The 27911-nt window shown below is 43.4% G+C and overlaps 1 protein-coding gene and 1 long non-coding RNA gene across 10 annotated transcripts in view; one reads left to right on the top strand and one right to left on the bottom strand.

Moving 5' to 3' along the window:
* The window catches only part of Gm10410 (predicted gene 10410), a 61942-nt gene that overhangs the window by 23590 nt on the left and 10441 nt on the right, over positions 1–27911 (bottom strand). For 2 of the 7 annotated variants that reach the window (XM_011244813.2, XM_011244812.3), the window contains exon 3: positions 583–1737. The exons of 1 other annotated variant lie outside the window; for it this stretch is intronic. In XM_011244813.2, the coding sequence (XP_011243115.1) occupies positions 1536–1737 (202 nt within the window). In that variant the 3' untranslated portion in view covers positions 583–1535. Of the gene's footprint in view, positions 1–582; positions 1738–6115; positions 6290–27911 lie in introns of those variants that run through there. 4 more of the 7 variants (XM_017316316.2, XM_011244811.3, XR_003950940.1 and 1 more) reach the window with 3 other exon arrangements.
* Gm52089 lies at positions 3979–27548 on the top strand. Of its 3 annotated transcripts, XR_003950953.1 has the most exons (8): positions 3981–4231; positions 4961–5121; positions 18332–18472; positions 19004–19138; positions 22041–22277; positions 23734–24845; positions 25590–25744; positions 26050–27548. It is a non-coding gene; the product is annotated as a predicted gene, 52089 (long non-coding RNA). The 3 variants fall into 3 exon arrangements; XR_003950954.1 differs by lacking the exons at positions 23734–24845; positions 25590–25744 and having other exon boundaries at positions 3979–4231; XR_003950952.1 differs by lacking the exons at positions 3981–4231; positions 4961–5121; positions 18332–18472; positions 19004–19138; positions 22041–22277 and having other exon boundaries at positions 22284–24845.

The following is a 27911-nucleotide window of genomic DNA, read 5'->3' as shown; positions in this document are numbered from 1 at the left end:
AGTAAACACCATTTGCAGTGTACCTTTTAAAACAATTCGAAAATTATAAAAGACTGGCTGATTTTAATAATTGAAGAATACATTAATTAGGGAGTCAGGTCTGAACATTTCTAATTTCTATCATCTTTCTGATGATAGACCCTTACCACATAGGAAATGAACTTCAGAGAATGCTGTACTGATAAATGAACTAGTTTAAAACAGGTTTAAGGGGAGCCTGAGCTGCATAGCAAGATCTGGAGGCTGGGGAGGGGAGGCAGGAGACAGAGACAGAGAGACAGAAAGAGAGAAGGATAGACAGAGACAGCGACACACATAGAGAGAGAGACAGAGTCAAAGAGACAGAGAGACATTCAAGAAGTAAACTAGTTAAATATGCATGGTGCTAGGGAATGGACACATAGCCTCGGTTTAGGGCGTTGTAAATATTTTTTCTAGCATTTGAATTTAATAGCTTTAAAGTCCCTTCTTCAAAATGTATGTTCAATTTTATTAGGAAGAATAAGGTAAACTCCTCTTTGTGGGTCAATTGAGAATATTTCCATAGATGATAAAATCAATAAAACATACAACAGCCTTATAGACATTCAAGTATGGCCAGCTTTAATTTATTGTACTTGCTGGAAATGAAGCAAAAGCTTTTCAATTAAATTCTGGTCTGCATTGAGATGAGTGAGAAACTTCTATTTGAGGAAGGCTGATAAAATATTTAAGAACTCAGTAACTATTGGTCCAGCACCATGTATATACTTATCCCTATGCATTTTACATTGCCACTGGGGAAGCACCATACACTAAGCATCTAAATTTGAAAGCCTAAAACATTTACAAATCCAAAACTTGCTAAGCACCAAGACAGTGCCACCAGGAGAAACTTCCACACTTGACCTCAATTGAAGGGTCATAGTAAAAGCATAAGCTCATTAAAAATCCTGTAAATCATTAATTTCAGGCTATATTCATGAGGTGTGAAATATAAATGAATTTTGTGTTTTGACTTGTGTCTTAGCCACACACACACACCATTTTTCATTAAAAAAAGTTTTTAAAGCAAGGTGGTCCAATATTTTGAGATTCTCAATTTGTACCTTTTACAAAAGTTTAGAAGTTTTAAATCCCGAGAAATTAAACTTTTGAAATAGCCCAGTTATCAGTGAAAGCAGAGTCTTCCTTACACACACACACACACACACACACACACACACACACACACACACACACAGGACTGTTAACTAAGCCTGGTGGTGTAAGCTTGTAATATCAACTACACAAAAGACTGAAGCAGCGCTGGGTAACTGCATTAATGCAGGCAAACCAGCTGAGGACATGACATCATGACTGATAACCTTTAGTGCACAGGCAACTTCACATATGCGGAGGCCATGACAACCTGTCAGGGTGTATTTCTTTGCTTGATGGCTCCTATGGATTCTGAGGCATCAATTTGAAGATGGAGCTCAATTTCAGGATGTAATGAAGATGGAACTGTAGCTCTTCATTCCATGTCAGCTTGACAGGTGGTCTAGCTTCTATCTTCATAGACAGCTGTCTCTTTTGCAACTTCTCAGAGACATCAAGGCATCTGTCTGCTTACAATAGTTTCTCATTATTTCAGAGCCGATGGTTGTAGTCCAGTGGCTGTCTAGAGTCTCCCTCTCCTCACTCCTTGCTTTGAGTTTGGTGAGGTGAGCCGTGACCTGGATTTCAGCAGTTATCAGTCTGGGAAGATCAATGCTACTGTCAGAGTAGAGAATGAGAAAGTTCAGTTACTGTTCTTGCCACACAAGCTTGAAGACCTGGGTTTGAGCCTCACCCCAGATGTGACGGTGTGCACTTGTGATTCTAGCACACAGGAGACAAGCAGATCCTTGGAGCTTACTGGTCAGCCACCCTGGCTAACAGAAGAGCTCCAGACCAATAAGAACCCACTTTACAAACAAAGCAGGGGCTAAGCGATGCCTTGGCTTTAGCACTAAGAATACTTGCTGCTCTTACAAGAGATCAGAGCTCAGTTCCCAGCACCCAGGTCAAGCAACCCACAGCTACCGGTGACTCCAGCTCTGGGAATTTGGCACCTTGTCTTGGTCCCTTTGGGTATCCACACTCATGTGGCACACACACATATACACACACACACACATCCATAAATCTAAAACTGTGTTTTTCAAATGATGACATTCTTTCTTCTGTAAAGTTATTTCTGTCCTGGAGACATGTCAGTTGACAAGTCACAAGTACAGTGACAAGAGCTTGGCCTTCCACCTTCAAATGCTTTAATGTCTATTTTCTGCTACTCAGGATATTCTTCTCCATGGATATAGTGTAATGATCAGAGTCAATAGTGGTACACATTTCCATTCTAATAGTGAGACCCCATTTAAATGTGAAAAATGACCCCAATCATAATTTCTTTAGCAAAAGGACCTGATTGAAAATCCTGTCTTGCACTTAGCTGTCCTGTGTGACACAGCTTCTCTCGAGACCTTGACACATTTTTAAGATTGTGGTACATTTATTTTATGCAAGGTCACTCAGTTTGGGCTCATCTGACATTTCTTTCCTTTCACTATGTGGTCCTTGCGGATCAAACTCAGGGCATGAGGCATGGCAACAAAGATATTGACCCACTGAACGTTTTGCTGTCCCCCTTATCTGATATTTTGTTCTGATTAAATTCTAGTTAGAAAACCTTGACCACATAGAGTGTTGCTTTGTTGCCCAGCTCCAAGTGGGACTTGATTTTGAGTTGCCACTTACTATTGACATTAACTTTGATTATTGACTAAGGTGACATCCTCACAGTTTCTCCATGAGAAGTAATTCTTTTTCCCTTTGCAGTTCTTCAGTATCTTGAAATTTGGGAAAGGTAGATCAAGATTGTGTGACTCTTTTCTTACTCATAAAACATCCTGGTTTGTTTGTTTGTTCTTAATATATTTAATTATGTTGCTATGGACTCAGGTGTCCCCACTTAATCAATAGTTTATAATCTTGGTTAATTTATTATTTATTTTACATGTACAGGTATTTTGCCTGCATGTCTTTCTGTACACCATGTGTGTGCCTGGCACTCATGGAGGGCAGAGAGGATACCAGATCCTCTATAAGCAGCACTGTGGGTTCTGGGAATTGAACCCAGGTCTGCAGGAAGAACAGCCATGCTTTTAACCACTCGACCATTTCTCTCTCCAGCTCCTGTCATCTGTTATTTTGATCTTAAATTAGCACAGGCTAAAAGCTGGTTACTCTGTCCTTTGGGTGTGAATCCCTCATTCCTTTGAGCATTTGCCTAGTTTGGAGTAAAAGCAGGTTCTCCTCTTATTTCTTTCTCAGCCCTGAAGTCATCCTTTCCTCCAGGGAGCCCTGGTTCCTTAGAGAATGGTATTTAAGAACCAAGATCTGGCTGTGCAATATGGTCATTGCTCACAGGTCCTCTCCCTGAACAGAGCTAGAAAATGCATGTACATGTTCACATATACACATACAGATATAAATTCACACACATACAGACATAGTTTAAAAAAAAAACAGAGGTGAAGTATATGTGAATATAACCACACATTTATACCCAAACCACCAAGTCCTATTCTATACTGTAGGGTTAGTATCATTTTTTTTTTCATCTCCACATTTATAACCTCCCCCATCTCCCTTCATCCCTTTCCCCTGCATGGAACTGCGTTTCCACTCCACACCTCCCCTTCTCTACAGAAGATGTCTTGCACATCCTTCGTATCTCTCTTGATCATATTTTCTTTTTCCTCTGTGTTTTTTTGATCATATAGAGAATATTTGTAATAGCTTCTTTGGAAAAATCCCTATCCACAAATTCTATTCTTATTAGGTTAGCCTGGGCAACATAAGACGACCCTTTCTCACAAATAAATGTTTGCCCTTCAGTCGGGCAGTGTATGTAACACAGTTTGAAAACATTCCATTACTATCCATTATTAATTGTGACATCACCAGTAGTCCCTTTCGGGGACAATCTCTTGTGTTCAGGAGAACCCTAGAATCACCTGTGATGTCACCAGTGTTGTGGTGACACCAGCAGCCTATGGAGAATCCCTTTAGAGCCTATTAGTTTTGCAAGCAGGCATGTTGTTCAGGCTGCTTAGGCTATTTTGAAGTGAGAATGGAAAACAAGGAGAGGCCATATCAAGACAGAAGAAGGCTGACCTTCTATCATGCTGTAGAACAACAAGAAAGAAATGGTCCTGGGGAAGGTCCAGTGAGTCCTGGGCAGGGTTTGGGGAGCTTTCTGGAGGAGGATAGCTTATGCTGGTCCTTCCAGGAGTAGGACTTATGATTTGGAACCTCAGTCTTCCTAAATGGCAGACCCAGACTCAATAATTTCTGCAGATCAATTTGGCAGAGAGCTGGGAATTGACATGTGTCAATCTGCTTTCCTCAGAGCTCTTTACTTTCATACTGAGTGGGCCTGGAGGAGTCTCTGTGAGAATAACAGAGTGTTGCTGTCAGGATAGTGTTGAAGCACTTCATCCTAAGCATATTCTGTAGGATACATGAGTATGTGATGCCAAGAGCAAAGAGGAATACTCTCCTGGTCATGTCAGACAGACCTCACATTCTCAGACACTTTGGTCTTGAACAAACATGATTAGGGCTTGGGTGCTAATCAGTATGGATTCCAAGAATTCCCTGCATCACATCAAACATGAGCTAACAATGTCCTTCAATTCTTCTTGCCTGGGCCAGCTGATACATTTCAGAGCCAGGGAGATGGCAGTAGGGTGTGAGGCATATGTCTACCTATGGTGCTTGGGAACAGGGACATAGCTGAGGAGCCCAGCTTGAAGATAACTTTCCTGCTCTTTCAGGGATTCATTAGTGTCTCTAGCAACACTTCTTCCTCAGATTTCTATTTGGGACTAAGCATGGTTTCTCCTGGCCCTGTGCCATCATCTATGCAAGTTTACTAGTGTTTATCTACCTACAGGATCTACTGGAAGGCATCATCCCAACCCTCCACCATCTCTAAGGAGGAGGAGAGGTTGAAGAGGTTGGAGAATCTGACATTCTCCAGAAGATGACAAATGGGAGGGATGAACTCTGGGGAATCCTGGCCCATTACACTAACAAGGATTTGAACAACAACAGGTAGTCATTATGCCCAGTTCTTTGCTATCTTGGGCCCTCTCTGTTAACCCAAGATTTCCTCACATCACAGGAGGCTACAACTCCAGAGTGTTCTCATGCCCAAAATCATTTTCCTGATTACATCTTAGATACAGAACTTGAAGTTCAGATAGGAGTGAGATGGGGTCACAGGCTCTTTTGATTCCCCCAAAAGTAAACCAGAGCCTGTGGCCTGAATCACAGTCTGGGAATAAGGGTAGAAGTGTGTGAGCTCTCATCCTGCATTTTAAGAAGCCTGGACATGTGTTGGCTTATGGAAATTACTAGGTGCTGTGTGCTTATGGCAAATCACTTTTGTAACTGACCTGGAGGTACTTTGGTTCTAATTGGTCCTGTCAACAGCTGAAGAGTTCTGGTCCCACGTGCTGCCTCTCAGTGTGACAGGATTTCTGCAGGTCACTGCTTTTCTCTGATTTTGCTCATTGTACTCTGAATTGTATTTATTTGGCATTCTAAGTGTGTGTGTGTGTGTGTGTGTGTGTGTGTGTGTGTGTGTGTGTGTTTACCTTACAATCCATGGAGTCTCTGGCCTTGATTTGGCCTGAGGATTGGCCTGAATCAATTTTCAGGTCATGATAGTGATGAGGACAAGGAACCTTCCATTTTAGCAGCACAGCACATGACCTCTGTGCTCACCTTGGGTGCACGTTGGAAACTCCTAGTATGTGTTTTTATAAAGCCTTTCACTGTAGATATTATGTCCTTTGGGGATTTATGTAGCAATAGAACCAAGGATTGACAATTCCTTGTCTAAAAACAGGAGAAGGGTCATCACAGGTTTAAGGTGGACCCAGGCCTGTGGCACAGGCTCCTGGAAAGTTCTTGGAGAGCTCATCTATTCCTTCAAGTCCCCTCAGGGAGCTAAAGCAGGTCAGCTCTCTTCTTTTACTTCCCTAGCTCTACTGGCCCCAGGCCAAGAGTAATAATTTTAATAATCACCAAGAGGAACCAGTACCAAGGAGCAGGATGTGGCATATGTGGGCTGAGGTAGTCCACGATTCAGCTTGAACTGACATGATCCTTGTAGCCTCAGTTCAAGGGATTATTTGCTCCTTGGGCCATGCCATCCCACAGGATCAACTTTGAGGCCTTCATGCTCGAGATGCAACACCAACAGGTGATAGCCAACCTGCAGAAAATATCCCAGGACATCAGTGAGGCTTCTATGTGATGCTCCATGGCCAATATGAATTGTTGTCTGAGGCTGTCTGGGGGTCAGGGCTCATGATGGGAGGATGGTCCTTGGGAGGAGTGGGAGGAAGGTGCTGCCTGGGAGTCACAATTTTTTGTTTGTGGCTCAGCATCAGGCACTGCCACCTCCTGAGTGAATCTAACCACCTTCAGCACAAAGTCAGGAGAACAGGCAGCTGCTAGGGGAGCAGATTGCATTGGACAAATGCTCCAAAGAAACAAAGAGGCTGTGTAAAGAAGGCAGCCTGAATATCTATGACCTATGTACCAAGCAGCAGCAGGTAGGATGAATGAAGCATCAGGGGCAGGTTGCAGTCATATCTAAGCATAAACACAGTCAAGCCTAGGCCACCATCCTGCACCTTATCCAAGATCTCTCCTATGGCTCACCCAGTAGTTCATTTCTGTGATCATTTACAAGACTTTCTGTGGTGTTAGCCTCTTGCAAGAAGCTGAAGGATAGTCCAGGTCACCTTGGGCACGGAGTCGGTGAACACCCCAAGATCCCCTAGAGGACTCTCCACACGATCTTAGGACCACTGGTGAGTGGAACACAACTTCTGTTCCGATCCAATCGCCTGGGACCTGAGAAAGCATTAGAGAAGCAGGAAACCCGGCCTGACCAGGGTCACAAGTCCCTTCCAGTAGGTGCCAGGACTTGGTCACCTGGGCGCAGAGTTGGCAGACACCCCCAAGGTCCCTAGAAGACAGACTCTGAGAAAGGACCCCGTTTTGGGCTCCAGACATCTGGACACCTTCCCTGACAGAGGAGAGGTGTCCGCCCTGCCCTGGAGGGCTTTGCTGGAGCACCTGGGGGAGCCATCTTGGTTCCCGGATCCCTCTGAGACTAGTCTGTGCAGATGAGAGTGTGAACTACAGAAGCAACACAGCTTCTGGAACAAGTCCTGTTTCCGGCCTTCATCTTCTGCCAAGAGGGAGGTCTGAATGCCAGATATCTGTGCACCTTCCCTGTAAGAGGAGAGCTTGCCTGCAGAGAGCGCTATGACCACTGAAACTCAGAGGAGAGAATTAGTCTCCCAGGTGTGCTGATAGAGGATAAAAGAATCTCGAGAGGAACAATCTCCAACCAGAGACAACTATAACAACTAACTCCAGAGACTACCAGATGGCGAAAGGCAAACGTAAGAATCTTACTAACAGAAACCAAGACCACTCACCATCTTCAGAACCCAGCACTCTAACCTCGCCCAGTCCTGGGCACCACAACACACCCGAAAAGCTAGACCCAGATTTAAAAGCATATCTCATGATGATGGTAGAGGACATCAAGAAGGACTTTAATAACTCACTTAAAGAAATACAGGAGAACACTGCTAAAGAGTTACAAGTCCTGAAAGAAAAAGAGGAAAACACATCCAAACAGGTGATGGAAATGAACAAAACCATACTAGACCAAAAAAGGGAAGTGAACACAATAAAGAAAACCCAAGGAGAGGCAAAGCTGGAGATAGAAACCCTAGGAAAGAAATCTGGAACCATAGATGCGAGCATCAGCAACGGAATACAAGAGATGGAAGAGAGAATCTCAGGTGCAGAAGATTCTATAGAGAACATCAGCACAACAAAGACAATGCAAAATGCAAAAAGATCCTAACTTAAAACATCCAGGAAATTCAGGACACAATGAGAAGACCAAACCTACAGATAATAGGAGTAGATGAGAATGAAGGTTTTCAACTTAAAGGACCAGCAAATATCTTCAACAAAATTATAGAAGAAAACTTCCCAAACCTAAAGAAAGAGATGCCCAAATAGACTGGACCAGAAAAGAAATTCCTCCCGACACATAATAATCAGAACAGAAAATGCACTAAATATAAAATATTAAAAGCAGTAAGGGAAAAAGGTCAAGTAACATATAAAGGCAGGCCTATCAGAATTCCACCAGAGAACTCCTAAACCTGATAACCAGCTTCAGTGAAGTAGCTGGATATAAAATTAACTCAAGCAAGTCAATTGCCTTTCTCTACACAAAGGATAAACAGGCTGAGAAAGAAAATAGGGAAACAACACCCTTCTCAATAGTCACAAATAATATAAAATACCTTGGTGTGACTCTAACTAAGGAAGTAAAAGATCTGTATGATAAGAACTTCAAGTCTCAGACGAAAGAAATTAAAGAAGATCTCAGAAGTTGGAAAGATCTCCCATGCTCATGGGTTGGCAGGATCAATATAGTAAAAATGGCTATCTTGCCAAAAGCAATCTACAGATTCCATGCAATCCCCATCAAAATTCCAACTCAATTCTTCAATGAATTAGAAAGGGCAATCTGCAAATTCATCTGGAATAACAAAAAAACTAGGATAGCAAAAACTCTTCTCAAGGATAAAAGAACCTCTGGTGGAATCACCATGCCTGACCTAAAGCTGTACTACAGAGTAATTGTAATAAAAACTGCATGTTACTGGTATAGCAACAGACAAGTAGACCAATGGAATAGAATTGAAGACCCAGAACTGAACCCACACACCTATGGTCACTTGATCTTTGACAAGGGAGCTAAAACCATCCAGTGGAAAAAAGACAGCATTTTCAACAATTGGTGCTGGCACAACTGGCGGTTAACATGTAGAAGAATGCAAATTGATCCATTCTATACTCCTTTTACTAAGGTCAAATCTAAGTGGATCAAGGAACTCCACATAAAACCAGAGACAGTGAAACTTATAGAGGAGAAAGTGGGGAAAAGCCTTGAAGATATGGGCACAGGGGGAAAATTCCTGAATAGAACAGCAATTGCTTGTGCTGTAAGATTGAGAATCAACAAATGGGAACTCATAAAATTGCAAAGCTTCTGTAAGGCAAAAGATGCCGTCAAGAAGACAAAAAGGCTACCAACAGATTGGGAAAGGATCTTTACCTATCCTAAATCAGATAGGGAACTAATAACCAATATATATAAACAACACAAGAAGGTGGACTCCAGAAAATCAATGGAGGAGCTAGAGAAAGTATCCAAGGAGCTAAAGAGATCTGCAACCCTGTAGTTGCAACAACATTATGAACTTACCAGTACCCCGGAGTTCTTGACTCTAGCTACATATGTATCAAAAGATGGCCTAGTCGGCCATCACTGGAAAGAGAGGCACATCGGACACACAAACTTTATATGCCCCAGTACATGGGAACGCCAAGGCCAAAAAAAAGGAGAAAGGGTGGGTAGGGAAGTGGGGGGAGGGTATGGGGGACTTTTGGAATAGCATTGGAAATGTCATTGAGGAAAATACGTAATAAATAAATTTAAAAAAAAAGTGGGGCTCAGAGCTAAATAAAGAATTCTCACCTGACAAATACCAAATGGCAGAGAAGCACCTGAAAAAATGTTCAGCATCCTTAATCATCAGGAAAATGCAAATCAAACAACCCTGAGATTCCACCTCACACCAGTCAGAATGGCTAAGATCAAAAATTCAGGTGACAGCAGATGCTGGCTGGAATGTGGAGAAAGAGGAACACTCCTCCATTGTTGGTGGGATTGCAAGCTTGTACAACCACTCTGGAAATCAGTCTGGCGGTTCCTTAGAAAATTGGACATACTACTACTGGAGGATCCCGCAATACCTCTCCTGGGCATATATCCAGAAGATGGTCGAACTGGTAAGAAGGACACATGCTCCACTCTGTTCATAGCAGCCTTATTTATAATAGCCAGAAGCTGGAAAGAACCCAGATGCCCCTCAACAGAGGAATGGATACAGAAAATGTGGTACATTTACACAATGGAGTACTACACAGCTATTAAAAAGAATGAATTTATGAAATTCCTAGTCAAACGGATGGACCTGGAGGACATCATACTGAGTTAGGTAACCCAATCACAAAAGAATTCACACAAGGAGAGGTTTGTGTCACAGGCGCCGGCGGGAGCCTTCTTGGCTCCGGGACTCCTTGGAGGGCAGGCTGCACGGGAGACCATGTGGAATACAGAGGCCAGCCGTTTCTGGGACGGGTGAGAGTCGCAGAGCTTCTGGGGCGGCGCCATCTTCGTCTCCAGACAACCGGCCACCTTCCTGGCCAAAGCAGCACAGCTTCTGGGAAAGATCCTGTTTTGGGCCTTCACCCTCAGCCAGGAGGAGGTCCAAACACCAGATAACTGTACACCTTCCCCGAAAGAGGAGAGCTTGCCTGCAGAGACTGCTCTGACCACTGAAACTCAGAGGAGAGAGCTTGTCTCCCACGCCTGCTGATTGAGGGTAACAAAATCAACAGAGGAACAATCTCTTAACAAAGACAACTATAACAACTAACTCCAGAGATTGCCAGATGGCGAAAGGTAAACGTAAGAATCCTACTAACAGAAACCAGGACCACTCACCATCATCAGAACCCAGAACGCCCACTTTGCCCAGTCCAGGACACCCTAACACACCTGAAAAGGTAGACCTGGATTTAAAAGCATATCTCATGATGATGGTAGAGGACATAAAGAAGGAATTCAATAACTCACTTAAAGAGATACAGGGAAACACTGCTAAAGAGTTACAAGTCCTTAAAGAAAAACAGGAAAACACTGCTAAAGAGTTACAAGTCCTTAAAGAAAAACAGGAAAACACAATCAAACAGGTAGAAGTCCTTATAGAAAAAAAGGAAAACACATACAAACAGGTGATGGAAATGAACAAAACCATACTAGACCTAAAAAGGGAAGTAGACACAATAAAGAAAACCCAAAGTGAGGCAATGCTGGAGATAGAAACCCTAGGAAAGAAATCTGGAACCATAGATGCCAGCATCAGCAACAGAATACAAGAGATGGAAGAGAGAATCTCAGGTGCAGAAGACTCCATAGAGAACATCGGCACAACAATTAAAGAAAATGGAAAATGCAAAAAGATCCTAACTAAAAACATCCAGGAAATCCAGGACACAATGAGAAGACCAAACCTACGGATAATAGGAGTGGATGAGAATGAAGATTTTCAACTCAAAGGACCAGCAAACATCTTCAACAAAATTATTGAAGAAAACTTCTCAAATCTAAAGAAAGAGATGCCCATGAACATACAAGAAGCCTACAGAACTCCAAATAGACTGGAACAGAAAAGAAATTCCTCCCGACACATAATAATCAGAACATCAAATGCACTAAATAAAGATAGAATACTAAAAGCAGTAAGGGAAAAAGGTCAAGTAACATATAAAGGCAAGCCTATCAGAATTACACCAGATTTTTCACCAGAGACTATGAAAGCCAGAAGAGCCTGGACAGATGTTATACAGACACTAAGAGAACACAAATGTCAGCCCAGGCTACTATACCCAGCCAAACTCTCAATTACCATAGATGGAGAAACCAAAGTATTCCACGACAAAACTAAATTCACCCATTATCTCTCCATGAATCCAGCCCTTCAAAGGATAGTAACAGAAAAAAACCAATACAAGGACGGGAACCACGCCCTAGAAAAAACAAGAAGATAATCCCTCAACAAAACTAAAAGAAGACAGCCACAAGAACAGAATGCCAACTTTAACAACAAAAATAACAGGAAGCAACAATTACCTTTCCTTAATATCTCTTAATATCAATGGTCTCAATTCCCCAAAAAAAGACATAGACTAATAGACTGGCTACACAAACAGGACCCAACATTCTGCTGCTTACAGGAAACCCATCTCAGGGAAAAAGACAGACACTACCTCAGAGTGAAAGGCTGGAAAACAATTTTCCAAGCAAATGGTCTGAAGAAACAGGCTGGAGTAGCCATTCTAATATCGGATAAAATCGAATTCCAAGCCAAAGTTATCAAAAAAGACAAGGAAGGACACTTCATACTCATCAAAGGTAAAATCCTCCAAGAGGAACTCTCAATTCTGAATATCTACGCTCCAAATGCAAGGGCAGCCACATTCATTAAAGACACTTTAGTAAAGCTCAAAGCACACATTGCACCTAACACAATAATAGTGGGAGACTTCAACACACCACTTTCATCAATGGAGAGATCATGGAAACAGAAACTAAACAGGGACACAGTGAAACTAACAGAAGTTATGAAACAAATGGACCTGACAGATATCTACAGAATATTTTATCCTAAAACAAAAGGATATACCTTCTTCTCAGCACCTCACGGGACCTTCTCCAAAATTGACCATATAATTGGTCACAAAATAGGCCTCAACAGATACAAAAATATTGAAATTGTCCCATGTATCCTATCAGACCACCATGGCCTAAGACTGATCTTCAATAACAACATAAATAATGGAAAGCCAACATTCACATGTAAACTGAACAACACTCTTCTCAATGATACCTTGGTCAAGGAAGGAATAAAGAAAGAAATTAAAGACTTTTTAGAGTTTAATGAAAATGAAGCCACAACGTACCCAAACCTTTGGGACACAATGAAAGCATTTCTAAGAGGGAAACTCATAGCTCTGAGTGCCTCCAAGATGAAACGGGAGAGAGCACATACTAGCAGCTTGACAACACATCTAAAAGCTCTAGAAAAAAAGGAAGCAAATTCACCCAAGAGGAGTAGACGGCAGGAAATAATCAAACTCAGGGGAGAAATTAACCAAGTGAAAACAAGAAGAACTATTCAAAGCATTAACCAAACGAAGAGTTGGTTCTTTGAGAAAATCAACAAGATAGATAAACCCTTAGCTAGACACACTAAAGGGCACAGGGACAAAATCCTAATCAACAAAATCAGAAATGAAAAGGGAGACATAACAACAGATCCTGAAGAAATCCAAAACACCATCAGATCCTTCTACAAAAGGCTATACTCAACAAAACTGGAAAACCTGGACGAAATGGACAAATTTCTGGACAGATAACAGGTACCGAAGTTGAATCAGGATCAAGTTGACCTTCTAAACAGTCCCATATCCCCTAAAGAAATAGAAGCAGTTATTAATAGTCTCCCAGCCAAAAAAAGCCCAGGACCAGACGGGTTTAGTGCAGAGTTCTATCAGACCTTCAAAGAAGATCTAATTCCAGTTCTGCACAAACTATTTCACAAGATAGAAGTAGAAGGTACTCTACCCAACTCATTTTATGAAGCCACTATTACTCTGATACCTAAACCACAGAAAGATCCAAAAAAGATAGAGAACTTCAGACCAATTTCTCTTATGAATATCGATGCAAAAATCCTTAATAAAATTCTCGCTAACCGAATCCAAGAACACATTAAAGCAATCATCCATCCTGACCAAGTAGGTTTTATTCCAGGGATGCGGGGATGGTTTAATATATGAAAATCCATCAATGTAATCCATTATATAAACAAACTCAAAGACAAAAACCACATGATCATCTCGTTAGATGCAGAAAAAGCATTTGACAAGATCCAACACACATTCGTGATAAAAGTTTTGGAAAGATCAGGAATTCAAGGCCCATACCTAAACATAATAAAAGCAATCTACAGCAAACCAGTAGCCAACATCAAAGTAAATGGAGAGAAGCTGGAAGCAATCCCACTAAAATCAGGGACTAGACAAGGCTGCCCACTTTCTCCCTACCTTTTCAACATAGTACTTGAAGTATTAGCCAGAGCAATTCGACAACAAAATGACATCAAGGGGATACAAATTGGAAAAGATGAACTCAAAATATCACTTTTTGCAGATGATATGATAGTATATATAAGTGACCCTAAAAATTCCACCAGAGAACTCCTAAACCTGATAAACAGCTTCGGTGAAGTAGCTGGATATAAAATTAACTCAAACAAGTCAATGGCCTTTCTCTACACAAAGAATAAACAGGCTGAGAAAGAAATTAGGGAAACAACACCCTTTTCAATAGTCACAAATAATATAAAATATCTTGGCGTGACTCTAACTAAGAAAGTGAAAGATCTGTATGATAAAAATTTCAAGTCTCTGAAGAAAGAAATTAAAGAAGATCTCAGAAGATGGAAAGATCTCCCATGCTCATGGATTGGCAGGATCAACATTGTAAAAATGGCTATCTTGCCAAAAGCAATCTACAGATTCAAAGCAATCCCCATCAAAATTCCAACACAATTCTTCAACGAATTAGAAGGAGCAATTTGCAAATTCGTCTGGAATAACAAAAAACCTAGGAATGCAAAAACTCTTCTCAAGGGTAAAAGAATCTCTGGTGGAATCACCATGCCTGACCTAAAGCTTTACTACTGAGCAATTGTGATAAAAACTGCATGGTACTGGTATAGAGACAGACAAGTAGACAAATGGAATAGAATTGAAGACCCAGAAATGAACCCACACACCTATGGTCACTTGATCTTCGACAAGGGAGCTAAAACCATCCAGTGGAAGAAAGACAGCATTTTCAACAATTGGTGCTGGCACAACTGGTTGTTATCGTGTAGAAGAATGCGAATTGATCCATACCTATCTCCTTGTACTGAGGTCAAATCTAAGTGGATCAAGGAACTTCACATAAAACCAGAGACACTGAAACTTATAGAGGAGAAAGTGGGGAAAAGCCTTGAAGATATGGGCACAGGGGAAAAATTCCTGAACAGAACAGCAATGTCTTGTGCTGTAAGATCAAGAATTGACAAATGGGACCTAATGAAACTCCAAAGTTTCTTCAAGGCAAAAGACACCGTCAATAAGACAAAAAGACCACCAACAGATTGGGAAAGGATCTTTACCTATCCTAAATCAGATAGGGGACTAATATCCAACATATATAAAGAACTCAAGAAGGTGGACTTTAGAAAATCAAAAAACCCCATTAAAAAATGGGGCTCAGAACTGAACAAAGAATTCTCACCTGAGGAATACCGAATGGCAGAGAAGCACCTGAAAAAATGTTCAACATCCTTAATCATCAGGGAAATGCAAATCAAAACAACCCTGAGATTCCACCTCACACCAGTCAGAATGGCTAAGATCAAAAATTCAGGTGACAGCAGATGCTGGTGTGGATGTAGAGAAAGAGGGACACTCCTCCATTGTTGGTGGGATTGCAGGCTTGTACAACCACTCTGGAAATCAGTCTGGCGGTTCCTCAGAAAACTGGATATAGTACTACCGGAGGATCCAGCAATACCTCTCCTGGGCATATATCAAGAAGATGCCCCAACTGGTAAGAAGGACACATGCTCCACTCTGTTCATAGCAGCCTTATTTATAATAACCAGAAGCTGGAAGGAACCCAGATGCCCCTCAACAGAGGAATGGATACAGAAAATGTGGTACATCTACACAATGGAGTACTACTCAGCTATTAAAAAGAATGAATTTATGAAATTCCTAGCCAAATGGATGGACCTGGAGGGCATCATCCTGAGTGAGGTAACACATTCACAAAGGAACTCACACAATATGTACTCACTGATAAGTGGATATTAGCCCAAAACCTAGGATATCCAAGATATAAGATACAATTTCCTAAACACATGAAACTCAAGAAAAATGAAGACTGAAATGTGGACACTATGCCCATCCTTATAAGTGGGAACAAAACACCCTTGGAAGGAGGTACAGAGACAAAGTTTGGAGCTGAGATAAAAAGATGGACCATGTAGAGACTGCCATATCCGGGGATCCATCTCATAATCAGGTTCCAAATGCTGACACCATTGCATACACTAGCAAGATTATGCTGAAATGACCCTGATATAGCTGTCTCTTGTCAGAGTATGCCTGGGCGTAGCAAACATAGAAGTGGATGCTCACAGTCGGCTATTGGATGGATCACATGGCCCCCAATGAAGGAGCTAGAGAAAGTACCCAAGAAGCTAAAGGGATCTGCAACCCTATAGGTGGAACAACATTATGAACTAACCAGTAGCCTGGAGCTCTTGACTCTAGCTGCATATTTATCAAAAGATGGCCTAGGCAGCCATCACTGGAAAGAGAGGCCCATTGGACACGCAAACTTTATATGCCCCAGTACAGGGGAACGCCAGGGCCAAAAAAGGGGAGTGGGTGGGTAGGGGAGTGGGGGTGGGTGGCTATGGGGGACTTTTGGTATAGCATTGGAAATGTAAATGAGCTAAATACCTAATAAAAAATGGAAAAAAAAGAATTCACACAATATGTACTCACTGATAAGTGGATATTAGCCCAGATACGTAGAATACCCAAGATACAAGATAACAATTTGTGAAACTCATGAAACTGAAGAAGAATGAAGACCAAAGTGTGGACACTTTGCCACTTCTTATAATTGGGAACAAACACCCATGGAAGGAGTTACAGAGACAAAGTTTGGAGCTGAGATGACAGGACGGACCATCTAGACACTGCCATATCTGGGGATCCATCCCATAATCAGCCCCCAAACGCTGACAACATTGCATATACTAGCAAGATTTTGCTGAAAGGACCCTGATATAGCTGTCTCTTGTGAGACTATGCCGGGCCTAACAAACACAGAAGTGGATGCTCACAGTCAGCTATTGGATGGATCACAGGGCCCCCAATGGAGGAGCTAGAGAAAGTACCCAAGGAGCTAAAGGGATCTGCAACCCTATAGGTGGAACAACAATATGAACTAACCAGTACCTCCCAGAGCTCTTTTCTCTAGCTGCATATGTATCAGAAGATAGCCTAGTTGGCCATCACTGGAAAGAGAGGCCCATTGGTCTTGCAAACTTTCTATGCCTCAGTATAGGGGAACGCCAGGGCCAAGAAGTGGGACTCTCACACACACCTCCTATTCTTTACATTTAAAGTTGTCATATCCACTACCCCGCCCCCAAAAATGGTGAGATTAGTGTACTGTCCTAAAACCACCAATTTCCTTCCACTAAATTGATTAATTAAATGATCACGTACCGTGTTATTTCAACCAAATGAAACTGTCTACACTTTGCCAACTTTGAACTGCTGAAAGCAATTTGGCACAGCTCATTTGAATGGCCTACTGTCACTAAAAAGAAGGAAGTAAATATACAGAAGGCCATTAGGGAATAGTCCTAGTAGCAGTTTTTAAACAGAATATATACACATTGTATGTGTGTAGAAATATCTACAAATATAAAAATAGACAGTGATATTTTCTAAATGTCTATTTTTTGAGAGAGGGTCTCACTATGTCACCCAGGTTAGACTTGATCTTTAGGCAATCCTCCTGCATCAGTTTCCCTGGGGCTGGAGCTACAGGTATATACCATGATATTTGGTTATCTTAAAAAATGTATAAATGCATATATATATATACATATATGTGTGTGTGTGTTTATATATGTATGTGTTTATATATGTATTTGTTTATATTTATATGTATATATATATATTCTTACATGTATGTTGTACATAAAAATTATATAACATAGAGATTTTCTGGAAGCACCCCAAGAAAACATCACTTATGACTGCCTTTGAGAGGAAACCAGAGATCACTGGAAGACAGGATTTGTCTCATGGCTAGAATCCTTTCCCTGTAGTCTCTTGTATTGTTAGTATATGTGGGTTTGAATATGCTTGGCTCAGGGAGTGGCAACTATTGATGAGGTCAAGGTCAGCTGTCTTCTTATTATTCTTTTTTTTTTTTTTTTGAGACGGTTTCTCTGTGTAGCCCTGGCTTTCCTGGAGCTCACTCTGTAGACCAGGTAGCCTCAAACTCAGAAATCCACCTGCCTCTGCCTCCCAAGTGCTGGGATTAAAGGCATGCACCACCATGACCTGCAGCCGACTTCTTTAGTCACTTTGCTCTTTAAGTTTTGGACAAGGTTGATCCTTAAACCTGAATCTTTGATTGGCTTGGCCAATAGCTCAAGGGGATCCTCATGTGTCTGCCTCCCCAGCACCTGTCTTTTATCAAATGTGGTAGAGGGGTCTGAATAAGAATGACTGCCCCCACCCCTGGCCCCTCCCTACCCCCACTCCACACAAGCATGCCCCCAGTCTATGGAATGTAAACACTTGGCCCTCAGTCAGTGACATTGTTTGGGAAGGATTAGGAGTTCCTCTTTGAAGGAAGTACCTCACTGTGGGGGCAGGGTCTCGGAGTTTAAAGCTTCACACTGCTCTCAGTTGGCTCTCTCTGTTCCAGGACTTCAGTGCATCATGCTACAGCTTCCTGCTTCTACTGCTATACCTGCCTCATGCAGCCATGCCTCCCTCCCAGGAAGACCTCTTATGCTTCTGGAAGTAAAAGCTCCAAAACAATCTTCTATAAGCTCTGCTGGTCAAGGTATTTTTATCACAGCAACATAAAGGCAACAAAGACACATGAGTACTGGGGATGTGATTCAGTTCCTCCACTTGCACAGCAAGCACCTTACAGACTGAGTCCTTGCTCCTCCCCTCAAATATTTTCAAGTTCTATGAACAACACACTCACCTGTGGGCCATACACCTACTCACACTACTCGATCAGGAGCACATTTACACATCTATATGTAAGCATGTAGTATGTATAAGTGTGTGAATGCAGAACTAAATGCACTAATAGTAATCCTAACCCATCATACTTAGAGTGTCTTGATGTATCTTCAGGATGACTGAGAAAACACTGTTAGTGTGGCCTCAAAACCAACTAAGCCTTAGCCAAATCTGGAGCCTGCGCCTCTATTCAAGCCTCTCTCACCTTATACTCCTAGGGAGAAGATGAGGAAATATCTTCATTTTTCTAAGGGTGCTTCTCTTCTTACCTGGATAATTCCCAAAGACCAGGAACCCACTGTTAACTTTAGTAGCTCTACTTAAATTACTTCCTCCACAGATCTCAACTTCTCCCCTAAGAAGCAGTATGTAAGCTAAGTGCCACCATGATGGGCACCACAGCACGAGGTAGAGCCTGGACTGCCACCGTGAGAGATGGGCACCACCGCACAAGTTACACCCTGGACTTCAGGAGGTAGGCCATGAGTCTGAGTCTTAGCAACTTAATACTTTGACATCAGATGTTTGTGCACAAAAATGTTTTCATATGAGCCAGTATAAAATGCAGATTTCCTGATATACTGATATGAATATCAGAAGCGGTATTCGAAAGCTTGATAATTAGCCATAATTGTGGCAAATGTTTGTCAGAAATTCAAACAAAAAACCAAAAAAAAAAAAAAAAAAAAAACCAACCAAAAAAAAAAACCCTTTAATCCCAGCACTAAGGAGTTAGAGGCAGGCAGATTTCTGAGTTCAAGGCCAGCCTGGTCTACAAAGTGAGTTCCAGGACAGCCACAGGTATACAGGGAAACCCTGTCTCGAAAAACAACAACAACAACAACAAAACATAAACAAAAACAAACAAACTAAAACATTTTCTTAGATTTATTGTAGCCTTCATAAACATGCTTTATCCAAAAATTAAACAATACAATCTTTCAAGTTCATTAAGCCCACAACTTAATAGTGCCCTCTATCAAATTTTTTGTTCAATCTTACTTCCTCAGTTCAATTTAAAACATCCCTAATTTTTTTCAAACGGCATAAATCTTACTAGCCGATATTGATATTAATAGGCATGGAATTTTGACCATTGCATATAAGTATATGATGTGCCATTTTCAAACCTAACATTTTTCTCTTTAACTCACTTTTTCAGGTATGTTTGTTTGTTTGGTTTGGTTTGTGTTGTTTTTTTGGAGACAGGGTTTCTCTGTATAGCCCTGGCTGTCCTGGAACTCACTTTGTAGACCAGTCCTGCCTCAAACTCAGAAATCTGCCTGCCTCTGCCTCACGAGTGCTGGGATTAAAGGCCTGTGCCAGCACTGCCCGGCCAGGGTTTTGGGTTTTTTATTTTTGTTTTGTTTTGTTTTGTTTTGTTTTGTTTTGTTTTGTTTTGTTTTGTTTTGTTTTGAATAAGTTTTCATAAGTTAAGAGTATAGGTAGCTTTAGTTTTCAAAAAAATCTAAATTCAGAAAAATTACAAATGCTATGAAATTCAAATCCGTCTTCATTAAATAGTAGTTCCAAGATGTCTGAGTAAACAAGGCTGAAGCAACCTTTGACTCTGGTAACTGAAGTTATCGTCATGTATATGAAAGGAGATTAAATAAAATAAAAGGTTTAAACTAAAAAGGCCTGGGACTGAGACTGCAAAGAAAACAAGCCCGGGCATGCCCGAGTCCATCTTGAAGCTAGGTCACCCGGTCATAAAGATAAGGGAAGGAATGCAGGAACTGGTTCTGACTATCTTGGCTGACTCATTGACCCTCTGGCAGCCCGGCGCCTCCTGCTCGCTCCCCTTTCTATAGACAGCATAGTCAAAAGCTGAAACATTAACCAGATGCATTGTCTACTCAGATAAGCCCCCGGCTTTAGAATTCTTATATGCCCTGGCCTGCACGTACTACTCTGATGACTCATAATCATGTTGTTGATGTTTGAATGGGGCAATCACGTGTAATTGCGCCAATTCTTCCTAGCCCCTAACCCCTACCCTATAAAAACCCTGACTTTTTGAGTCTCAGGGTCGATTCCTCTGTCTCCTGAGTGAGATACATATTGACCTGGAGCCCCACCATCAAAGCTGCCTCATGCTTTTGCAACAAGGTCTCTCATGGTTTTTTGGGTGACCCTGCATCCTGAGACTTGAGTGGGGGCTCCTTCTTGGGGACGCATCTTACATTTGCGGGCTCGTCCGGGATTTGAGGGGTCCCCAAGGATTTGAAATACCACTTGGAGTTACGTTTTGTATGTGTGTGGTATGTTTGTGCGGCCACTGAGTCTGTGCCTTGTTTTTCGGAGTCTGGTGTTCTGGCAGCTGCCATTGAGGACTGTAAGGACCCACAGGCTGCGGTGGGGGATGCCCTAAGGCCTGTAGGCTGCACCCCTGGAAGACGTTCCAAGGGAGACCCTGGAGGGAGTGCCCAGGGTAAGGAACAGTCAGGAGGACCTGGCTGTTGCCTGGCAGAGTAAAGGAGAGAGAGTGTTCTTCCTGCCAGAGAAGGAGTGGATGCGGAATCCCACTCTGTCAGAGGTAGCGTGTGGCTTGTTGTATAAGTCCAGATGTGGACAAGTTTGTTTAGATGTCTTAGTGTGTTCTGTCTCTGTCATTGTGTTGTATTTATTCTTATTCTTCACTATGGGACAGACCGTGTCTACTCCTTTATCTTTGAATAAGGACCATTGGACGGACGTTAGGGCTAGAGGACGAAATTTGTCAATAATAGTGAAGAAAAAGCCATGGATGACTTTCTGCTCCTCGGAATGAGCTGTTTTTGGAGTAGGTTGGCCACCGGAACATTTTACTTACCCACCATAAGGGCTATGAAGGCCATTGTTTTTCAGGAAGGGCCAGGGTTGCATCCAGAACAGCACCCATACATGACAGTATGGGAGGACTTGGCATGCTACCCACCCCCGTGGGTTCACCCATTCCTCCCACCTCTCTGCCCTGGCACCAAGATCCTAGCCATCTGAGAAAATGCTGAGAAAGAGAAACCAAAACCACCACTCGGGGGAGATGATGAACACAGCACACCAGTGATGAAACTCCTCAAGATCTATCCAGAGATTGAAGAACCCCCTGAGTGGCCCGACACCCCTTAACCCTCCACCGTATGCTCCCCAGCTCCAACCTTCAGCTTCCTCGGGACCTCTGCCTCAGGCCTGGGCAGGAGGAGAGGGTCCCTCCACAGGAACAAGGAGCTGGCGAGGAGTCACCCCTGAGGGGCCTGCTGATTCAACCGTGGCACTTCCACTCAGGGCTATTGGGGCTCCCCCTGCTGATCCGGATAGTCTGCAGCCCTTACAGTATTGGCCTTTTTCCTCTTCTGATCTCTATAATTGGAAAGCTAATCACCCTCCTTTTTCAGAGAACCCTGCAGGACTCATAGGGTTGGTCGAATCACTAATGTATTTGCACCAGCCGACCTGGAATGACTGCCAACAGCTTCTGTAGACCTTATTCACCACAGAGGAGAGAGAAAGGATTTTCCTCGAGGCTCAGAAAAACATCCGAGTTGAGGTTGGGCAGCCTGTCCAACCTCCAGCCGAGATAGTTGAAGGATTCCCGCTAACCCAGCCCCGATTGGATTACAATACAGCACAAGGTAGGGAACGACTGTCCAATTATCACCGGGCCCTAGAGGTGGGTATCAGAGGTGCTGCTTGGCGGCCCATGAATCTGGCCAAGGTAGGAGAGGTTATGCAGTGAGCAACTGAGCACCCCTCAGTCTTCCTCGAAAGGCTCATGGAGGCTTACAGAAGATATATCCTATTTGATCCCACATCAGAGGGTCAAAGGGCCTGTGATTATGGCCTTCATTGGCCAGTCGGTTCCCCACATTAGAAAGAAGTTACAGCGAATTGAGGGCTTGCAGGATTATACCATGAGGGATGTAGTTAGAGCAGCAGAGAAAGTGTATCATAAGAGAGAAACAGAAGATGAAAACTTAGAGAGAGAAAAGAGGATGAGGATAGGAGAGACAGGAGACAGGAAAAGGTTTTGACTAGGATACTGGCCACAGTAAGAGAAAGAGATAAAGGGAGAAGAGGTAGACAGTTAGGGAACCTGGGAGACAGACGATACCAGGGACCAAGGAGACCCAGAGAAGGCAGACAGCACCTGGAGAGGAACCAATGCGCATATTGCAAGGAAATGGACCACTGGATGAGTGACTGTCTGAAAAAGAAGCAAGAGGTGAAGGTGCTTTCTCTTGGAGAAGATGAAGACTCAGAGAAACAGGGCTCGGCCCCCCTCCCCAAGCCTAGGGTAACTTTAGAAGTTGAGGGGACCCCTGTGGACTTTCTAGTCGACACTGGGGCAGAATTTTCAGTACTCAAGACACCACTAGGAAAAGTGAAGAAAAACGAAAAAACCTTGGTGATCGGGACCATGGGACAAAAATCGTATGCATGGACCACATCCTGAATAGTAGACATAGGGCAAAATCAAGTAACTCATTCGTTTCTAGTCATTCCAGAGTGTCCTATGCCCTTATTGGGGAGAGACTTACTAACCAAGTTAAAAGCACAAATAACTTTTACCTCTCATCGACCAGAGGTATCCTGGGGAATGAAAGCACCCCAGACTCTAGAGCTAACTTTACAACTAGGAAAAGAATATCGACTCTACCAAAGTAAAGTGAAGCCCCCTGAGGGATTAAAGGACTGGTGTGGGCAGAGACAGGAGGAATGGGCATGGCAAAACAGGTTCCTCCTGTGGTGATTGAACTTAAGTCCGGGGCCACCCCTATAGGGGTCTGACAATATCCCATGAGCAAAGAAGCTCAAGAGTGTATACGCCCCCAAATCAACAAACTGTTCCAACAAGGGATTTTGGTCCCATGCAAATCCCCTTGGAACACTCCTCTACTTCCTGTAAAAAAAAAAAAAAAAACTAGGGACCTGTGACTACCATCCAGTTCAGGATCTTAGAGAAGTCAACAAGAGGGTTCAAGACATACACCCCATGGTGCCAAATCCTTATAACCTCCTCAGCACCTTGTCACCTGGTTGGACGTGGTACACAGTCCTAGATCTCAAAGACGCTTTCTTCTGTTTGAGGTTACATCCCAACAGCCAGCCTTTGTTCGCTTTTGAATGGCGAGATTCTGAGAGTGGACAAGCTGGACAGCTCACATGGACGAGGTTGCCTCAGGGATTCAAGAACTCGCCCACCTTGTTTGATGAAGCCCTACACTGAGACCTTGCCCCCTTCTGAGCCAGTAACCCACAGGTGACTCTTCTGCAGTATGTAGATGACCTCCTACTAGCTGCAGAAACATGTGAGGACTGTGAAACTGGGACTCAAAACCTCCTGGTCGAGCTAGGTTAGCTGGGGTATCGGGTCTCTGCTAAAAAGGCTCAGTTATGCAGGACAGAAGTGACCTACTTAGGATATGTTCTGAGAGATGGACAACAGTGGCTCACAGAAGCCAGAAAACAAGCCGTTATGCAGATCCTGGCCCCAACCACTGCTAGCCAGGTAAGAGAGTTCCTGGGGACTGCTAGGTTTTATAGACTCTGGATTCCCAAATTTGCCACTCTGGCAGCCCCATTGTACCCATTAACCAAAGAAAAAGGAGAATTCATCTGGACCAGAGAACATCAGCTAGCCTTTCAAACTCTCAAAAAGGCGCTACTGCAGGATCCAGCATTGGCCCTGCCAGATGTGAGCAAGCCTTTTACCGTATACATTGATGAAAGAAATGGGGTGGCAAGGGGAGTCCTTACCCAGGTTTTGGGGCCATGGAAGCACCCAGTAGCCTACTTATCAAAGAAGCTGGACCCTGTGGCCAGCGGATGGCCCTCCTGCCTGCAAGTGATAGCAGCCACGGCTGTGCTAGTAAGAGATGCGTACAAACTGACTATGGGCCAGAATGTTACCATAGTGGCCCCGCACTCTCTTGAGAGCATTGTCAGGTAACCACTGGACCACTGGATGACTAACGCCAGAATGACGCACTACCAGAGCCTATTGCTGACAGAGCAAGTAAGTTTTGCACCCCCAGCCAATCTCAACCCTGCTACTTTACTACCTGAGGTTGACGAGGCCCCTGCACATAAGTGTGAGGAAATACTTGCAGAAGAGACTAGAATCTGGCCAGACTTCACAGACCAACATTGGCCAGGGGAGATGACCTGGTTCACTGATGGAAGCAGCTTCGTGGTAGAAGGTAAGCGGAGGGCTGGGGCAGCATTAGTGGATTAGTGGAAAGTCTGTCATATGGGCCAGCAGCCTGCCCAAGGGTACATCAGCTCAAAAAAGTGGAACTTATCTCACTAATTCAAGCCTTAAGGCTGGCAGAAGGAAGGACTCTTAATGTCTATACCGTCAGCCGGTATGCTTTTGCCACGGCCCATGTTCACAAAGCAATATACCAACACCATGGACTGCTAACGTCTGCCGGCAAGGATATCAAAAATAAAGAAGAAATTCTCAGCTTATTAGAAGCTGTCCATCTGTTCCATAGAGTGGCAATTATCCATTGCCCAGGACACCAGAAGGGAACGGGGCCCGCTGAAAAGGGAAACCAAATGGCAGACCAAGAAGCCAAAAAAGCAGCCCAAGGGCCAATGACTCTGGTGGCAAGAACCCAACAGCCCGCCAACGAGGAAATAACTAAAAGAACCCTCACAGATGAAGAGGGGCGAGATTACTTAGATAACATACACCATCTGACTCATTTAGGAACTAAAAAATTAATAAAATTGGTTAGTAAGTCCCCCTATTACATTCCTGGATTAAAAAGAATTGTAGAAGAGATAGTAAAAAACTGCCATGCTTGTGCACTTACCAACGCCGGGTCTAGCAGGCTCCAGGAAGGAAAACGACTGTGACGAGACAGGCCTAGAGCCTACTGGGAAACCCGACTTTACTGAGGTGAAACAGGCTAAGTATGGAAATAAATATCTCTTAGTTTTCATAGACACCTTCTCAGGATGGGTCAAGGGGTTCCCCACCAAGAAGGAAACAGCTATTGTAGTGGTCAAGAAGATACTTGAAGAAATCCTTCTCCGCTTTGGGATACCTAAGGTAATGGGGACAGACAACAGACCTGCCTTTGTCTCCCAGGTAAGTCAGGGATTGGCCAGACAACTGGGGACTAATTGGAAATTACATTGTGCATACAGACCCCAGAGTTCAGGACAGGTAGAAAGGATGAATAGGACGCTAAAAGAGACTCTAACTAAAATAGCCTTGGAGACCAGCGGAAGTGATTGGACAGCTGTTCTCCCTTATTTCTTGTTCAGGTTTTGAAATACCCCTGGACCCCTTGGCTTAACCCCTTTTGAATTAATGTATGGGGCGCCCCCGCCCATTTTTATGACCATAGGGGATAAGAATCACCTGAATGTGTCTTTCTCTCCTTCTTCTAGTCTTTTCGCTCGATTAAAAGCTCTCGAAATAGTAAGAAAAGAGGTCTGGGAACAGCTAAAAGAAACCTATGTTGCTGGTGACACAGGTGCCGCACCAGTTTGAAGTAGGAGACGCAGTCCTGGTGAGGAAACAGCGAGCAGGGAACCTAGAGCAGAGGTGGAAGGGGCCCTTCTGACAACGCCCACCTCGGTCAAAGTGGAAGCAATCCCCACTTGGATCCACGTGTCCCATGTCAAGAGAGCACCCCCTGGAGTCAGCCATGATGAGTGGACTTTGGAGAAGACTACTAACCCTCTTAAGTTGCGCCTGCTTCGCAGGAGCGATCCCAAAGGACTTCAACCCCTACAGTCCTGTTCAACAAACGTGGGAGGTATTCAATGAGGGGGGTAGGGCTGTATGGACAATCGCCGAGGTACACCCCCTGTGGACTTGGTGGCCTAATCTTTGCCCTGACATCTGTAAGTTGGCTATAGGAGCCCCTCCTGGATGGGACCTTTAGGGGTACTCTGACATTAAGAGGGCACCTTTTAAACCCCCTCCGTACGTAGAAAAACATTCGAGAGACCCATGGGGTGGTTGCTCTAACCAAAGGAATAGAAGCATGCTTCAAACCCATCCCTTCTATGTCTGCCCCAGGCCCCACCAAAGTCAGTCCCTCAATCCAACATGTTGAGGTAAGACTGACTTCTTTTGCAAGAGCTGGGTTTACAAGACTTCAGGTACAGCCCGCTGGAAGCCCTCCTCGAGCTGCGACTATATTAGAGTAACAGCCAATTATTCCTTAGTGTCTTACGTACCTGAAGGATTTCACCTAGATGAGTATACTGACTGGTGCCATCTGCTCCGTGTCACCTTCACTGAACCAGGGAAAAGAGCTCTGGGATGGACAAAAGGGTATACCTGGGGTCTTAGGATTTACAAGGAAAGATATGATGAGGGATTATTGTTCACTAACAGATTAAAATAGAGACCCCCTACAATCCTTTAGGCCCCCCAACCAAGTTCACACCCCTTACCTATACCATTACTCAGCCTACTCCGGTGATTGCGGACCCTCTTAATATGGTCGCTCTCACCCAACCTCCCACTCTTCAAGTACCTCTAACTATTACCTCCACAATCCCTTCAACAAGACAGAGGATGTTTAACCTAGTGAGAGGAGCCTTTTATGCCCTTAATAGAACTGAACCAAGCACTACTGAGGACTGCTGGCTATGCCTGTCCTCGGGTCCTCCTTATTATGAAGGAATTGCCTTCAATGGAGATTTCAACAGAACCAATAGCCATACTTCCTGCTCTTGGGGAACAGGACAAAAACTGACCCTGACTGAAGTATCCGGGAGGAGTCCAGGTCTCTGTATAGGCACCCCACCTTCCACCCACAAACACCTATGTGGACAAATTCAATCAGTGTCCAGGACAGAAGCTAATTACTATCTTGTACCTTCCCTGGTTGGCTGGTGGACTTGCAATACAGGACTTACTCCCTGTGTATCAACTAAGGTTTTTAATTCATCTCATGATTTTTGTGTCATGATCCAGCTGTTACCCCGCGTATATTATCACCCTGCATCCAGTTTAGAAGAAAGCTATGCTGCCCGGCGGTCAAAAAGAACCAATTACTTTAACCCTGGCTGTATTCGTGGGAATAGGTATGGCAGTAGGAGTGGGGACAGGAGTGTCAGCTTTGATAGAAGGAAGACAAGGAATTCAGTCTTTGAGGGATGCTGTCAATGAAGACCTAGCAGCAATAGAGAAGTCCATTGACCCTTTAGAAAAATCTTCGACTTCCCTGTCTGAGGAAGTTTTGCAGAACAGGAGAGGCCTTGATTTGTTGTTCCTAAAGGAAGGAGGACTGTGT

Source organism: Mus musculus, chromosome 14 (assembly GCF_000001635.26).
Source record: "Mus musculus strain C57BL/6J chromosome 14, GRCm38.p6 C57BL/6J".
Taxonomy (NCBI): Eukaryota; Metazoa; Chordata; class Mammalia; order Rodentia; family Muridae; genus Mus; species Mus musculus.
This window is presented reverse-complemented; position numbering and strand designations above follow the sequence as displayed.